Source organism: Acomys minous (assembly GCF_964271855.1).
Source record: "Acomys minous genome assembly, chromosome: 4".
In the NCBI taxonomy this organism is placed as follows: domain Eukaryota; kingdom Metazoa; phylum Chordata; class Mammalia; order Rodentia; family Muridae; genus Acomys; species Acomys minous.
In genome coordinates, this window is record NC_140486.1 from 110811612 (window position 1) to 110827102 (window position 15491).

At 53.5% G+C, this 15491-nt stretch overlaps 1 protein-coding gene across 2 annotated transcripts; it reads left to right on the forward strand.

The window, feature by feature from the left end:
• The first annotated feature begins 5732 nt into the window (after positions 1 to 5732).
• On the forward strand, positions 5733 to 9950 carry PTMA (prothymosin alpha). Of its 2 annotated transcripts, none has more exons than XM_084779878.1 (5): positions 5733 to 5982; positions 8283 to 8354; positions 8581 to 8677; positions 8928 to 9001; positions 9209 to 9950. In XM_084779878.1, the coding sequence occupies exons 1-5, from the start codon at positions 5938 to 5940 to the stop codon at positions 9254 to 9256; spliced, it is 336 nt and encodes a 111-aa protein (XP_084636004.1). In that variant the 5' UTR covers positions 5733 to 5937; the 3' UTR covers positions 9257 to 9950. The 2 variants fall into 2 exon arrangements, with proteins under 2 accessions (XP_084636004.1, XP_084636005.1); XM_084779879.1 differs by having other exon boundaries at positions 5734 to 5982; positions 8584 to 8677.
• Positions 9951 to 15491: the final 5541 nt, after the last annotated feature.

A 15491-nucleotide genomic window follows, 5' to 3' on the forward strand; every position in this document is an offset into this window, starting at 1 on the left:
TTGAACTCAGGACCTCAGGAAGAGCAGCCAGTGCTCTTAACCTCTGAGCCATCTCTCCAGCCTCCTTCTTGGACTTCTAATGCATGGTGCACACACTTCTATAAAATAGCACCCGCTGGGCCCTGCCCTCCCAGGCCAGATTTAAGTTCGGTGAGGACGAGTCTGGTTTTGGGGTTTTTCCCACAGAGACAGAGTCTTGTAGAGGAGACTGAAGGGCATCTTCATACTGGGACCTGGACGATGTGGGAACATCTAGTCTCTAGCCCTAGCTCTTCTGTGTGAACTCAACAACCCTCTCCTTGGGGCTCCTGCTGTGCTCCCAAGTTGGGTGGTGTAGCAAGAAGGCAGAAGTGTGGAGAGTCTCTTGGAAGTCATTCCCCCCCCACCCCCCCCACCGAAGAGAGAGTTTCTCTGTGTAGTCTTGGCTGTCCTGGACTCTCTGTATAGACCAGGCTGGCCTCGAACTCAGAGAATGCCTGTCTCTGCCTCCCAAGTGCTGAGATTAAAGGCCACAACACCACTGCTGAATTTAAGGAACCTACCTTCTTGTCAGATGCAGGGCCTCACAGGCCTTCGAGAGTGGTTACCCAGGTGTGTGCCAGCTCATTCTCTCCTGCAGCCAGCATCTTCCTGTGGCATCCTGAGGTGAGGCTGGGCCCACCCACTCACCAACGTGGTAACCAGAGTTTAAGCAAAAAACACCCACAAGCTCAGCTATGCAAATAGGTGCACCAGGCACTGGGATGCTGCGGGGAGGAGGGGGGGGATGTTGGAGGGGGAAGGCAGCCAGGAAAAGGCACAGGCAGGCACGAGATTCCTGGAGTCTCTGCGGGGACCACATGAATAGGGAGTCTGGCAGGCATCACTCTTATACCAGGGGTTATGGCTACTGTCCCTGCTCACCTCCGGCACTCTCGGCTCCTGCCAGCCCAAGGCTCCGTAGGCTTTGGCACAGGTTTTGAGAGCAGGCCTCAGATGTCAAGAGACATTCCCCACCCTTTCTCCCTGCTGGTTAGGAGTCTCCCAGGGTGGCCAGACCTGTGTGAGTACCAGGAGTGGGGCCTCTAGCCCAGCTCCCCAGGGAGGACAGTGAGGGCGGGCAGGCCCAGGCCTGCTGGAGAGAGCAGCCGTGGGGTGGGGGGTGGGGGGAATATGTTCTTACACAATACTGCCGCTGGCAAGGCGGGAGGCTTGAAAGGCAGCTGGCAGCTCCCCAGGCCCTGATGCCTGAGCAAGGAAACCACAGCCCGAAACTCCAGGGGTTCTGACCGGCAGGAAGGCGGGAGTTTTTGAGGCCTGCTCCACTGTGGCTACCTCCCAGACTCCATCATTCCTTGGAGGCCAAAGGCACTGCCAACCATGCTGGGCACTGAATCACAGGCTTTAGAAACCCAGTGAAGACATCGTCCTTATTTGCCACCGAACATGAGAAAAATCTGCTGAAGATGTTACTCCTTTTGCCAGAGTCCTGCAGATATCCTTAAACCAACACACTTCCATACAAACAGGAACTGGAAGGCAGCAGTTTGAGAGCATGTCTCCCGGAGTGTGATGGACACTGTTCTCAGCTCTTTTTTGAATATCCAATTACTCAGTTCACTGTTACGCCATGTATAGTTTTTAGAGGTGGGAAAGTAAATCACCTGAATACACACACACACACACAAACATACATGTGTGTGTATGTATATATCATATATAGATTAAATATATAATATAAAATATAGAAAAATAAGCTGGGCGTGGTAGTACAAGCCTTTAATCCTAGTACTCAGGAGGCAGAGGCAGATGGATCATTGTGAGTTCAAGGCCAGCTGCCTGGTCTACAAAGTGAGTTCAGAACAGCCAAAGCTTCAGAGAGAAACCCTGTCTTGGAAAATATTAAATATAATAAATGTATTAATATAATATAAATATATAATAATAAATAAATAATGTATATGTTTTCTTTTCTGAGTTGGAGTTTCTCTGTGTAGCCCTGGCTGCCTTGGAACTCACTCTAGTCTAGGATGGCCTTGAACTCAGAGCTCTACCTGCCTCTGTTTTCTGAGTGCTGAGATTAAAGGTGGTAGTGGCCCACGCCTTTAATCCCAGCATGTGGGAGGCAGAGGCAGGCGAATCTTTATGAGTTTGAGGCTAGCCTGGTCTACAAAGAAAGTCCAGTACAGTCAAGGCTACATAGAGAAACCCAGTCTCAAAAAACAAAAACAAAAACAAACAAACAAACAAAAGTTGTGCAGTACTACCCCCTGGCTCCCAAATATATATTTTCATTTAAAAAATTAAAAAAAAAATAAAAAATTACATGTATATGGCTGGACATAGTGACACTCCCCTTTAGTGCCAGTAGGAGAAGGCAGAGGCAGGGGGATCTCTGAATTCAAGGCTAGTCTGGTCTACAGAGCAAGTTCCACGACAGCCAGTGCTACACAGGGAAACCTTGTTTTGAAAAATCAAACCAACTAAACAAAAATTACATGTATCTATTTATGTGGGGAGGAGGGCACACACATGGAGGTCAGCAGACTCTCGTGAGAGTGGTTCTCTCCTACCACGTGGACTCCAAAGACTGAGCTCAAGTCCTCAGGCTAAGCAGCACCTATATCCTGGGTGCCATTTCAGCAGCCCCCAAAGATGTACTTTATGCCGTGTGTTATGTATCAGGCAGAGTCGTGAGGTAATCAGTATGGAATACAGATGTTGGGAATGGTTTGGGAGCCATCCTAGGCTGCGGGGTAAGCATCTACAGGGCCAAGTTGGTAGAGAAATGAGTCAGGCCTGCTGGGCAATGTTGAAAGCAACATGAGGTGCACCCAGAAAAAAAGGCACCCTAAAAGTGAACTTTCCCTGAGGCTATCTGAGCCGCTTGTGCAGAACACAGCTCTAAGGCAGGTCCAGAACATCCTTGGTCTATCTGAACTGACCTAGAGGGAAAAAGGTGGCCTACTAGGGCTCAGTAGTTTATTTTGAGAGATTTTAGGCAGTGCCTCACTTCCTGCCTCTGGAACAGCCAAAGGCCTAAGATGCAAGGATGAGTGGAATTGAAGAGGAGACAGGAAGAAAAGCTCTTTCAGAAACCACGACCTGTCGAGCAAGGAAAGGGTGTCTTCATAGCTCTAATAACTGCAGCAACTCCTGGCTGTCAATCTTCTGTGGCCAGACAGAAGATCCCGAGGTGACTTGTGTTGCGGGTCTTCTCAACCATCTAGGATAGCCAGAGCTCTGACCGTGGTTTATTTGGCAACTCTAAGTCCGTTTTTTAGAGCCTCTGGGCTTGTTTTTCTGATTGCATGCATGTTTAAGTGGACACTTGCTGTTCTGAGTCGGTCGGAGGGATAGCTTAGCTTGAATTTGGGTGGTGCTTCTGGATCCAGATGCTCGAGCCTCCCCCAGGCCGACCCTGCTTCTAGTAAAGGGAGGGGCAGCGCACAAGACCAGATAAAGCAGTTCTTCGAGGGAAATTCATACTCATCCAGCGTCTTACTGATCTTTAGCTGAGAACTCAGAAGCCGTAACTGCTAAGATGTGGGTGGCATAGGCCAAGCTCTTTGTGCATCTGGGTTTTGCAGATGGAACAAACCTCTGGGGAGTAAGGGGAGCTTAGTGGATACACCCCAGGTAGAAGGCACTCTCCTTTCTGTTTACCGTGAAGCACAATCCCTCCACATCTCCTACCAAAGAGGGGTTTCAGCAGCTCAAAGGCCCTTCCCCGTTTAGGGAGAGTGGCTCCAGATCCTCTAAAGGCAGATGGCGGGGGAGGGGCGGCGTTCGGACTCGGGGGACCATTTGTGCAACCTGGGGCGGTGGGGCGCTCAACTTGGGGGAGACAACCATCTCCAGGCATTGGTGCGCTTGAGCGAGAACTCACTAGCGTACTACGTTCTGTGGCGAGGGCTCCCGGGACTGGAGCGTCCGCTGGACAACGGGAGTAGGCGCAGGCCAAAGGGCGGCGGCAAGACATTCTCCTTAAAGGAAAAGTCGCTCGCGGAGGCCCAAAAGGCTTGCGGCGCGACTGGCACGTGCGCGCGGGGATGCGGGCCAGCCACGTGCTGCTCGCGGGTAGACCCCTGGCCTAACTACAGCAGTTCCCCGGCACTGCGCGTTCCTCCCCTCTCCTCAAGCTCAGTAAAGGGGCCTCCCGGTGGGGATGGGCCAAAGAGCCCAAGGAAAAGATAAGGACAGTTCAGTCTCCTCGCCTCGACCTCAAAGCTCTACGGAACTTGGCTTTCATCCGTCCTCCCCATCTTAAACTCCGGGTTTTCCCGACTCCCGATTCCGCGGGCCCCAGGAGACGGACGGCAGGAATAGCCAATGACAGGACGCAAAGCGTCAACTTTGTGTTCGCCCGCCACTCTCAGCCAATGTGCACGGGTTTCTCCTAAGTCCCGCCTTCCGTGTTGGGCGCCCCCTTCTGGCAACACACGATCGGACGCCATCTGCCGCCATCTTGTGTGTGGCAAAGGTCGTTTCTCGGAATCCGCTTACGGCCATCCTGGCCTCTTTCTTCACAATACAAATTTGTTAGCTCGACAGACAACTGTGACGGCGGTTAAAAAAGGAACAATCTAGCATTCTTAAATTGTTCGTGTGAGCTGGGTCGCCACGTCACGCCACGCTTGCAGGGTCCAACGCCATCTTGAGTGTGGCGTCTTTATGGTTTTCCTTTTTTTTTCCCCAAAGCTCCGCGTGGCTCCTTAAATGGCTCAAGTTTGAAGGGACCACCGCTGGGACTAATCCTAATGACCTAAGGGACTAATTTCTCCCACTTAGGTAGTGTTCGTATGCCCACTGGAGCCCCCACAGTGTAAGGGGAAAGGGTAGAACTTGATGGCCGGGCGGGGCCCTGCAAGATGTTCAGAGGCTGTCGCGACGGCAGTGACCTCTCCTAGCAGACGGCGACCAGAGCCCTGAGGCATGGACACCGCTATGTGCCATGAGGCCCAAAGACTTGTCGGGCTCTAGGGAAAAACCCCGATGGTACCGGGCACCAAATCTCTCCCCTCATGAGTCCCTCAAGTGTGTGCTTGGCGCGACGCCCACGTATCAGCTGGCCCTGGACGGAGGGGCCCGGTGCTGGGCGACGGGGATCACTGCCTAGTGTAGTCGAGGCGGCGGGAAAGGAGGGTGCGTGGGGGGGCGGAAGAGGCGAGAGTCAGCGTGCCCGTGGTGGGTTCACGTCCACTTAGACTGGGAAAACTCTTGGTCGAAGGTGCGGGCCGGCCGTGGGCGCGAGAACCACTCGGGGCACCGCCCGAGGCTAGCGCCGCCCAGCATTCCCCTCCCCCTCCCCCTCGCGGGCCGTGCTCCTGCCCCCCCCCGCCGCCCCCCCTCCCCGCCTCTTCTTCCCTCCCCGCTCCCCCGCCTCCTTCCGAGCAGTCGCGAAGGAGGGGGAGGACGGGGGCTGGGCGCGCTGCTTTGCCGCGCTTGGGTTTTCTGCGTCAGAATCCTTAGCAAAAACAGCGGCGGGAGCGCGCGCGAGCGAGCCCTCTCCTCCGCGTCCCAGAGACCCAACAAATTCAAGACTCTGAATGACAGTGCGGCGGCAGGGGGAGGGGGCGGGGGAACTGCGCAGCGCGCTCGCGCGCGCGGAGCCGGGGCACTGCCGCTTTAAGCTCACTTGCCCATTGTTCGGAATCGAGCCAATGAGAAAACGCCCGCTCCCTGTACTCAGCCAATAGCGTGGGGGCTAGGGTGGCTGAGCACCGCCCACTAATCTATATTAAAGGTTCTGGCGCCGCGTGAGTCCTCCACTGGCTGCTTGAAAAGCCATCTTTGCATTGTTCCCGGGTCCTGCTCCGCGCTCGCTGCAGCCGCCTTCGTCTCCCGCCTCCACCTTCTCCGCCTCCACCGCGGGCTCCGGCAGCTTTCTCGCCAGAGTCCTCGAACTCGATTCCTTTTTCTCTTTCGCTGCATCTCGGACCACCGGCGTGCCCCACCATGTCAGACGCGGCAGTGGACACCAGCTCTGAGATCACCACCAAGGTGAGACTGCGATGGCCGCCCGCCCGCCCCCTCGGGGTCTCCGCGCCGTCGCCCCGGGCAGTGTTGGGGCGCGTGGCGGGCCGGGTTTGGCGGAGCACGCCGTGCAGGCTTCCCGCGAGGACCTCACCGCCCTCCAGTAGCGCGATGGCCCCCGGGCACCCACTCTTTTGTGTGCGGGGGAGGGGGCGCGGAGCGGCGCGGGCATTCGTGCCGCCGTCGGGAGCGGGCCGACGGCCTGGGGGGGGGGGAAGGGTCGACGCGGAACTCGGGGCGAAAACAGGGAGGGCCGACCCACAAGCCCACGAAACTTGTTCGCCAGTGGTCCGTGGTAGCGGGGCTGGGCTTCGGGGGGTCGCGGCGCACGGAAATAACTTTGGAACTCCGGCGCGTCGGAAGTGTGGGGGGCGCGTATGCAGCGGTGCTGCGGGCGCCGCCGGCCGCGCTGCTCTTTGTTAGGCGCCCGGGTTTCTCGCGCCCCGTAACGGGGCCGACAGCGGGTTATCCGGAGCGACCCGGAATGACGCGGATGGGGCGGCGCGCCGCGCCGTGGGGATCTTCCCGAGGATTCTGAAGGTCCCCTTCCAACATCCCCGGGTGGGTCGTGGGTTGGCCGTGGAGCGTGAGCTCCCGGCGGCGGAGACCTGGTTCTAGCGGCGTTCATTGCTGGCGGTGTCTGGGCCCCGGGCGGCGAGCCCACGCGCTTGAGGGGGAGGAAACAGAAAGTGAAGCGGCGGCACGCCGGAGCGGCCAGGGGCGCCCCCCGCGGCTACCCTGCAAGGCTTCGTAGACGCGGCGGTCCGGTCGCCCGCGCAAATTCGCGGTCCTGGCTTCCGAGACCTGAGGCGGCGGCGGCGGCTCCCCCGTGTGCCCTGCCCGCCCAGCGGAGCGTCTCCGCCCTCAAGAGCTCCGCGGACGGGACGGGCTGCCTTGTTCTCAAATAGATCGCCGTTCGCGCCCCGCTCGCCCTGCAGTGGGCAGTCGCGCGAGTCACCTTGGTGTCTCTGGGAACGCGCGGGTGGCCCTGGCATCTTCCTAACCGGTGCGGCCCCGTGCCGAGAGGACCCAGAGCGCACTCTGGAGCGGTGCCTGGGGGTCCCTGTAGACTGACCCGCCAGCCGGCCTGGTGCCCTCCCCGCCCCCCCTAACGCGAGCCTCGGCGGGAGTCTCTCTCCAAGGTGAATCCCCGCGAGGCTAGACGCTTCTGGGGAGTGCGCCCCCGACGAGCTCGAGGCTTGGAGCTGAGAGGCTCCGAATCCCCAGTGGCCTCCCTCGGGACTTTGCGCGCCAAAACTAGAGGCGGAAGCTGCGCGTTGACCCTCACGGTGGCGGCCACAGGGGGCGTCACGAATTGAGCTGTACAGCGAGTAAACCCTCGCTCTCCCAGACCTGTGCGTACCTCGGGTCTCCAGGGCACAGGGCGCACTCGGCGCCCCGGGCCACGTGCTCCTTGCGCGCGTTTGCGTGCCGAGGCTCGCGCGCGTAGTTCGCTGGGTGAGTTGTGCGCCTGCGCGCCGCTGCTACCCCGCCCCCACTGACTCCCCCGGGCTTTGGCCGCCAGGGGGCGGGAGCGGACGCCTCGGGGTCCTTGGCGGGCCTCGGGTGGGCGCGAACCCGCCAACGCCGGCAGGTGGCCCAAAGCTGGACACCGCGGCTTAGCGGCGCCATTTGCTTGGGCCCCAGGTGGGTGGCCGATTCAGCCACGGAGTGGAAAAAGTTACCGAACGGTTCGGCCCCAAACCTGCAGTTTTCCGGAGTGCCAGCTACATACTTGTTTGGGCTACGGCTGGCTGGTGTACCTTGATAGTGTTTGGCGCCCTCCCTTTCCCTGTCCAATTCTCCCATCCCGAGCGGCTCTCCACCGACAGGCTCCTCCCTCCACTACCTTATTTATTTATGGCATGGCACACAGCCACCGCCTTCCAAAAAGGGTTTCTGAGGGGTGGAGCTCCCTCTAGCTGGAAAGAGGCGGCGAAGGGCGCGTGCAGGTGAGGGCGACAGTTCCCAAGCTTGTCTGCCCGGCCCGGCGGGTTTGTAGCTGTTGGTGCCATATGGTAGCTAGAAGCTTGAGTTGGGCATTAAATCCACCTTGTTTAAAGTGTGACTAGAATATAGAAATCGTAGGATCTGGACCACTGGCTTGGAGTGTTTACTATGGCACATTCCTCTGACTTCCCTTAGGGTAGTCGGTGACTCCCCAACCTTAGTGTATGGATCTGCTCTGCCTAATTCTCAGCACTTGGGCTGATGGCCGCCGCAGTGGATTGTTTTGAAGACTAACGGGTTTCCTCTTCCTTCTGAAGGACTTGAAGGAGAAGAAGGAAGTTGTGGAGGAGGCAGAAAATGGAAGAGACGCACCTGCCAATGGGAATGCTGTGAGTGTCCTGCTAGCTGGGGCTTCTGTTCCCAGTTTCTACTCTTAATTTTCAGCTGAGTTTAGGATGGTGAAGGGTGTTGGCAGAGATCAGGCAAGGAACCTCTAACTCCCCAAATTTCAGGAGGTGTGTGGGCATTTCTTGGCTAGCAGCAAGGTGCACTTAGGCACGCAGTCATGCTTTGGAGGTGGCTAAAAGCAGGTTTTTGTTTTGTTTTTTGTCAAAGCAGAATGACGAAAATGGGGAGCAGGAGGCTGACAATGAGGTAGATGAAGAAGAGGAAGAAGGTGGGGAGGAAGAGGAGGAGGAGGAAGAAGGTGACGGTGAGTAGCCCCGTGTTCTCAGGTTCTTTCCCTGGCCTTTGCTGCCAGAAGGGGAGAGAGGTCGGGGTTCTGGGAAGTGGACCACGTCTAACTGCAGTGTACCAATGGAGCTCAGGGCCTGACTAAAGTCTAGCGCTCCTGCTGGGCAGTTCGCTCAGCCACAGTTCTACTGTTCTGCTTTGGTGGGCCTCACAAACAGGTCAGGGTCAGTGATGGTGGACAGTGGTTTATGTGGTCCTTGGTTCTCCAGGTGAGGAAGAGGATGGAGATGAAGATGAGGAAGCTGAGGCTCCTACGGGCAAGCGGGTAGCTGAAGATGATGAGGTGGGTCTTGTCTTAGGCTTTGGAATGTGTGTGGTACCTTTTTCTGAGGTGCCAAAGCTTCTGGTTGGTTCTGGCAAAGGATTCTGAGTGGGGCATCCCTGCTCTGCTTTCCTCTGAGATTGGAAGGGCGGGACCTGGGATTCTGGGCCTAGTCCTTCCTTCTCTGCCCTGGATCCTGGAGTGACAGGGCTGTTGTTCTCTGTGCAGGATGATGATGTTGACACCAAGAAGCAGAAGACTGAGGAGGATGACTAGACAGCAAAAAGGAAAAGCTAAACTTAAGGCCACCGTGACCTATTCACCCTCCACTTCCCGTCTCAGAATTTAAACGTGGTCACCTTCGAGTAGAGAAGCAGGCCCCGCCCGCCCCCACAGCGGGCAGTGCCACCCACAGATGACATGCGCTCTCCACCACCCCACCAAAACCACAACATGAATTTGCAGCAGAGGAGGAAAAAAAAAAGAACCAAAACTTCCCAGGCCCTGCTTTTTTTCTTAAAAATACTTTAAAAGGAAAATTTGTTTGTATTTTTTATTTACATTTTATATTTTTGTACATATTAGGGGTCAGCCATTTTTAATGATAACGGGTGACCAAACCAGCCTTCAGAGCGTTCTCTGTCCAACTTCTGACTTTACTTGTGGTGTGACCATGTTCATTATAATCTCAAAGGAGAAAAAAAAACCTTGTAAAAAAAAAAAGCAAAAACAACAACAAAAAAACAATCTTATCCGAGCATTCCAGTAACTTTTTTTGTGTATGTACTTAGCTGTACTATAAGTAGTTGGTTTGTATGGGATGGTTAAAAAGGCCAAAGATAAAAGATTTCTTTTCCCTTTTTTTTGTCTATGAAGTTGCTGTTTATTATTTTTTTGGCCTGTTTGATGTATGTGTGAAACAATGTCCAACAATAAACCGGAATTTTATTTTGCTGAGTTGTTCTAACAATGGTGTCTCAAAGCCTGTTTTTTTCTGTGTTAGCTCTACTAAGACTGAGTCCTCTGTCCCTCAAGCCTCCTGAGTGGTCATACTTGTTTCCTGCCTGGTTTTCTGGGGGAGAGGTTAGTTTTAGAGTTAGTTGGGTTGGAAGTTAACCTTGACTTTGTTCTGGTAGAAGGTTTGGATAAAGCTTCAGGTAACACCTGACCAGGAAATGGTGAGGTACTGTGGGTTCTGAACTTGCCTACTGTGGTTCTGACATCTTTCTTCCTGGGACTTGGACTCCAATTGCGGGTTGTGGACTGGGAAAAACATGCTGGATATGGAGCCCTCCTTAGTGACACAGGCTAAATGAGGAGCCCAATGGCCAGTTGTCCTGTGGCCTTGTCCTGGTAATACAGTTTAGTGGCTCCTCCTAGTGTTGGCTCATGGTACTTGCTAGTTAAGCCCCTAGGTCTTAAGTGTTTTATGTTCTAGGACTGGCAAGCTCTGCCTTTGCAGTGACCAGTTTTTTTTTTGTTTTTTTTTTTTTAAGGTTGCATGAGGCAGTGCGGTTTTAGACTAGGGCGAGTAGAGCATCCTGTAGGGGGTGCCTGAGGAGTTGGGAGCCCAAGAGTTGCTGTGCCCTTGGGGTATGAATCACTGAAGTATTAAAAAGTAAAGGTGGGTAGAGGCTGAGGAGAATGAGCTTTCCTAATTTGCAGTTGGGTGGGGATGAACAGTTCCGGTACCCAGGGACCTCAGGTGTGAGGCCACAGCCTTTGAGAAGTAAGGACTCCATTACATAGCTAGTTGGGGCTATGAGTTCCTTGATACCCCACCCCCACCCCCCAAAGGGTTACACCTCAACTCCCTACATCCTACACGAGCAGATAAACAGCAAACCAGGGCACTCATTTAAAATTCCTTGGTAGCAGGTCTTAAGGCCAGCCTGTTCAGAGTTGCAGGACAGCGAAAGCTGCTAAAGAGGAAACAGGCAAGGTGGCAGTGTGCCTGTAATCCCAGCACTTGGCAGAGGCAGGTAGATCTCTTGAGTTAAAGGCCAGCCTGGTCTACAAGGTGAGTCCAGGATAGCTGAGGCTACACAGAAACCCTGCCTCAAATTAAAAAGACCATCCCTGGGAAGAGATAAAATTTGGAGGTGAGGAAGCCATGCTCATGGAGCCGAAAGGCTGGGAGATACAGAAGGGCTGGAGTTAAGGGTGATGAAGGGAGAGAAGTAGGTATGCACAAGGCATCTGGAGAGAGAAGGACCTGTAAGGCCTGCCCCTGAAGCACCACTGCAGCCTCTCCACAAAGCCCACCACTCCTGGCTCCTCCCACACCTTCCCACCTGGGCTGAGAAGACCTCCCTGTGCTGAGGTAACTAGGCTGCTGAGACTCCAGGCCACCACCACTCAGCGTGAAGCCTGGGGCTTTGGTAGAACTGTGTGCCCAGTCTTCATCTCTATGCTGCTTCCTCCAGCCACCTCATCTCAGGACAGTTGGTCAGTCGAAGGATATTCCCAAACCCAGAGTCTAGGAAGGGGAGGTCTCTAAAGCAGGTGAAGGGGCTGGGTGTGGTGGAGCAGGCCGTTAATCCCAGCAGAGACAGGCCAGCCTGGTCTACACAAACCCTGTCTCAAAAACAAAACAAAAACAAAAAAACCAGGTGAAAGGCTGTGAGCTCCACTTGTAACATCTGTGCATGGAGCCGGGAGCAGTTAACCCTTTTCTGTGAGGCTGTAGACAGAACAGACCTGGTAGCCATGTTAATAGGGAGCCAGTGAGTGAGTCTTGCTGGAGCCTCAATCTTGTCTTCTGGAGAATGGAGACAACAGTGACTTCCTAGTTCCCTGACCCAGATGTGCACGGAACCTGCATCCTATTCCAGCAGTTGAGTCCTCATTTCTCTCGAGGTTAGTTCTGGGAACTACCACCTTTAATGGAGTATCTTTTCCCCTCGTCTCCAGTCTACCGCACGCACAATTAACCACTGCTTGGGGACCTTTCCAAATGGTTCAGGGTCACCAAGATCCTGCAGCTGCCATCGCCAATGCCCAGGAAAGGACTCTAGGAGATTCGTGATCAAAGGGCGCCCTCTGGTGGTCACAGGAAGGTGCTTGCAGGATTTGTTAGTCCTTCAGAGGACTGGGTCCAGGAGAAGGAGAGGTGGATCGGTGCCTTCCTCTCTCTTGCTGGAACCCTAATAAATGTGGAGTCAGTGTCATTTCCCATGCCATCACCTCAGGACAGCTAATATCTCATCCTAAGGACCTAGTCCTTCTTTGTCTGGAGGAGAGACCTTCACAGAGGCAGACCTAAAGTCCCAAGAGGTTCTGGTGTTATGGTGTCCTCTGAGTCCTGGGCTGCCCTCAAGGACCTGCATTGCTCTCTGCGAGTTCAAGGCCAGCCTGGTCTACAAAGCGACTCCAGGACAGCCAATGCTATACAGACAAACCCTGTCTCAAAAAAACCAAACCAAACCAAAAGGACTAGCATTGCAGCTACATGCCCTGTTGTCAGCTCACCGGATGGTGTAGGCGCACAGCGCCCTCCTGGGGCCACTCCAGCTTTGTGCGGGTTGTCAATGTCTGTGTCCTAGAAATGAGGCAGCCTTGCTTGCCTCAGGCTTCTGACCTCTCTGTGGTCCCCCTCCTGTTGAAATTCTTTCTTTCCTGGTGACAGAAGGCCTGTCTCCAGTTTTATTGGGGGGCTTCTCTCAGCCTGGTCTGGTCTCACAGGCCTGGTCTCCTCCAACAAACATACGCACCAGCCAAGTCCTGTTACAAGTGTGCTCCAGTTTTGCATGATGACCAGCTCGTTTTCACCAAAAGGACAGGACCAGGCAGGGAAAGGTGCAAGGCTGTCACCTGAGACCACCCTCCTCTCTGGATACCTTAGCTTTGCCTGACCTTGTAGGAAACTATGGATGCTGAGCTTGGGAAATAGCTCAAAGGGTTAAAGACCACCTGGCCCACTGCTCATCTACTGGGCGAATGGTATGTAGCACATTACTTGGAGAAAATGCTGCCAGCTGGATCTTGTGTGGATTTCCATAAAGTTCTTAGCATAAGGCACCCAGCTTGGAGCATGCATGCCCAGAGGCTCTTCATCAAAGCCGCTCCCATAGTAACAAGGAGTGCCAGCTGGTCACTTGAGATACTCCTCCATCCTTTTGGTGATAACCGCCTGAAATAGTGTGTTTGCTTTCCCTCCTGGAGAATGTTCCTCTTATAACTCTCGGGCCAGACTGAGGTAGAACATCAGACTTGGTCCTGGCTGCACTGAGTGGTTCAACATTGCCATATATCCCAAGCTGCCCAATCAGAGGGAACCCTGGGTTGTTGGTTTTTTGTTTTGTTTTTGTTTTGAGGCAGGGTTTCTCTATGTGGCTGTGGCTGTACTGGACTCACCCTGTTGATCAGGCTACTCTGGAACTCACAGTGACCCAACTGCCTCTGCCTCCCAAGTGCTGGGATTAAAGGCATGTGCCACCACGCCCAACTGAGCCCTAGGGTTTTAATTAAATTATTATTATTATTATTATTATTATTATTATTATTATTATTATATTTTGTTTGTTTTTTTGTTTTTCGAGACAGAGTTTCTCTGTTTAGCCTTGACTGTCTAAGACTCACTTTGTAGACCAGGCTGGCCTCAAACTCACAGCAATCCACCTGCCTCTGCCTCCCAAGTGCTGGGAGGGCTCTCTGGGCGTGGTGGCGCACACCTTTAATCCCAGCACTCGGGAGGCAGAGGCAGGTGGATCGCTGTGAGTTCGAGGCCAGCCTGGTCTACAAAACAAGTCCAGGAAAGCTAAGGCTAACACAGAGAGACCCTGTCTCGAAAAACCAAAAACATTTTTTTTAAAATTATATTATAGATATGGATGTTTTGCCTGTATGTATGTTTAGGCACATATGTCTGAGGTACCTACACAGTCCAGAAGAGGGCATCAGATTCCCCCAGAACTAGAGTTACAGATGCTTATGAGCTGACATGTGAGTTCTGGGAATCCAACCCTGACTTCTGGAAGAGCAGCCAGTGCTCTAAGCCATCTCTCCAGAAGCTTATTCTTAAACAATTATTTTTATCCTATTCTTTCTTTAAAAATATCTATTTTTAGCTGGGCAGTGGTGGTGCACACCTGTAATCCCAGCACTTGGGAGGCAGAGGCAGGCGGATCACTGTGAGTTCGAGGCCAGCCTGGTCTACAAAGTGAGTCCAGGATGCCAAGGCTACACAGAGAAACCCTGTCTTGAAAAACCAAAACTGGGCTGGGCAGTGGTGGTGCACGCCTTTAATCCCAGCACTCGGGAGGCAGAGGCAGGTGGATTGCTGTGAGTTCAAGGCTAGCCTGGTATACACAGCAAGTCCAGGACAGTCAAGGCTATACAGAGAAACCTTGTCTTGAAAAGCCAAAAATAAATAAATAAAAATAAAATAAAATAAAAGAAAGAAAGAAAAGAGAAAAACTAAAACCGACCAAACAAAACCCCCAAAAAACTCCAAGTAGCTGGGAAGGGGAGAGACATTTGGTTTTGGAGTCTCAGACAGTGGGCCAAGAGGCTGGGACAGAAGGCCCTGTAGTGGGGCAGAACTGAACAGAGAGGTCAAGGACGAAGCTCTGATGACACGCTCGAACTGCTCAGCTCAGCTTGTCTGAAGCTTGGCAGTCCCAATTACACAAACCAGTCACTTCCCTGTAGTTTAATGGTTCAGGGCTGACCTTCAGACTGGCAGAGGATGCTTGAGAAAGAGGCAACACAAAGATAAAGTGGAGGCCATTTTTTCTCTGGCTGGCAGTCCTGCCTTTTCTGGCTAACATGGCTCCTGGACTGCGGGAGCACAGATGGGTAAAGTAGGTGCAGCCTCTATCACAAGAAGTTGCTGCTCAAAGGTGTGGTGGTGTGGAGGGCAGAACTCGGTTCTTTCCTTCCACCATGTGGCTTCTGGGTCAAACTCAGGGCCACAGGTTTGGCCACAAGTGCCTTTGCCACTGAGCAATCTAGCCAGCCTTAAATAGTCATATTTATTTATTGGGGCTGGTGAGATTGCTCAGTGGTTAAGAGCACTGGCTGCTCTTCCAGAGGTCCTGAGTTCAATTTCCAGCAAGCACATGGTGCCTCATGACCATGTGTAAAAGGATCTGATGCCCTCTTCTGGCCTTAAAAACCACTTGAACCCAACCTGGAGGGATGGCTCAGTGGTTAAGAACACTGGCTGCTCTTGCAAAGGAGCCAGGTTCAACTCCCAGCACCACAGTTCACAACTGTCTAGTGGAACTGACACACAGACACACATGGAGGCAGAACACAATGTATATAAATATATAAATCAATAATCAGTGAACCCTCTCTCCATCCCACCACCCTTCATTTTTTTTTTGTTTTTTGTTTTTTTGTTTTTGTTTTGAGTCAGGGTTTCTCTATGTAGCCTTGGCTGTCCTGGACTTGCTTTGTAGACCAGGCTGGCCTCGGACTCACAGAGATCTGCCTGCTTCTGCCTCCCAGAGTGCTGGGATTACAGATGCCTGGCTCCCACTCTGACCTTGGCTGGCCTGAAACT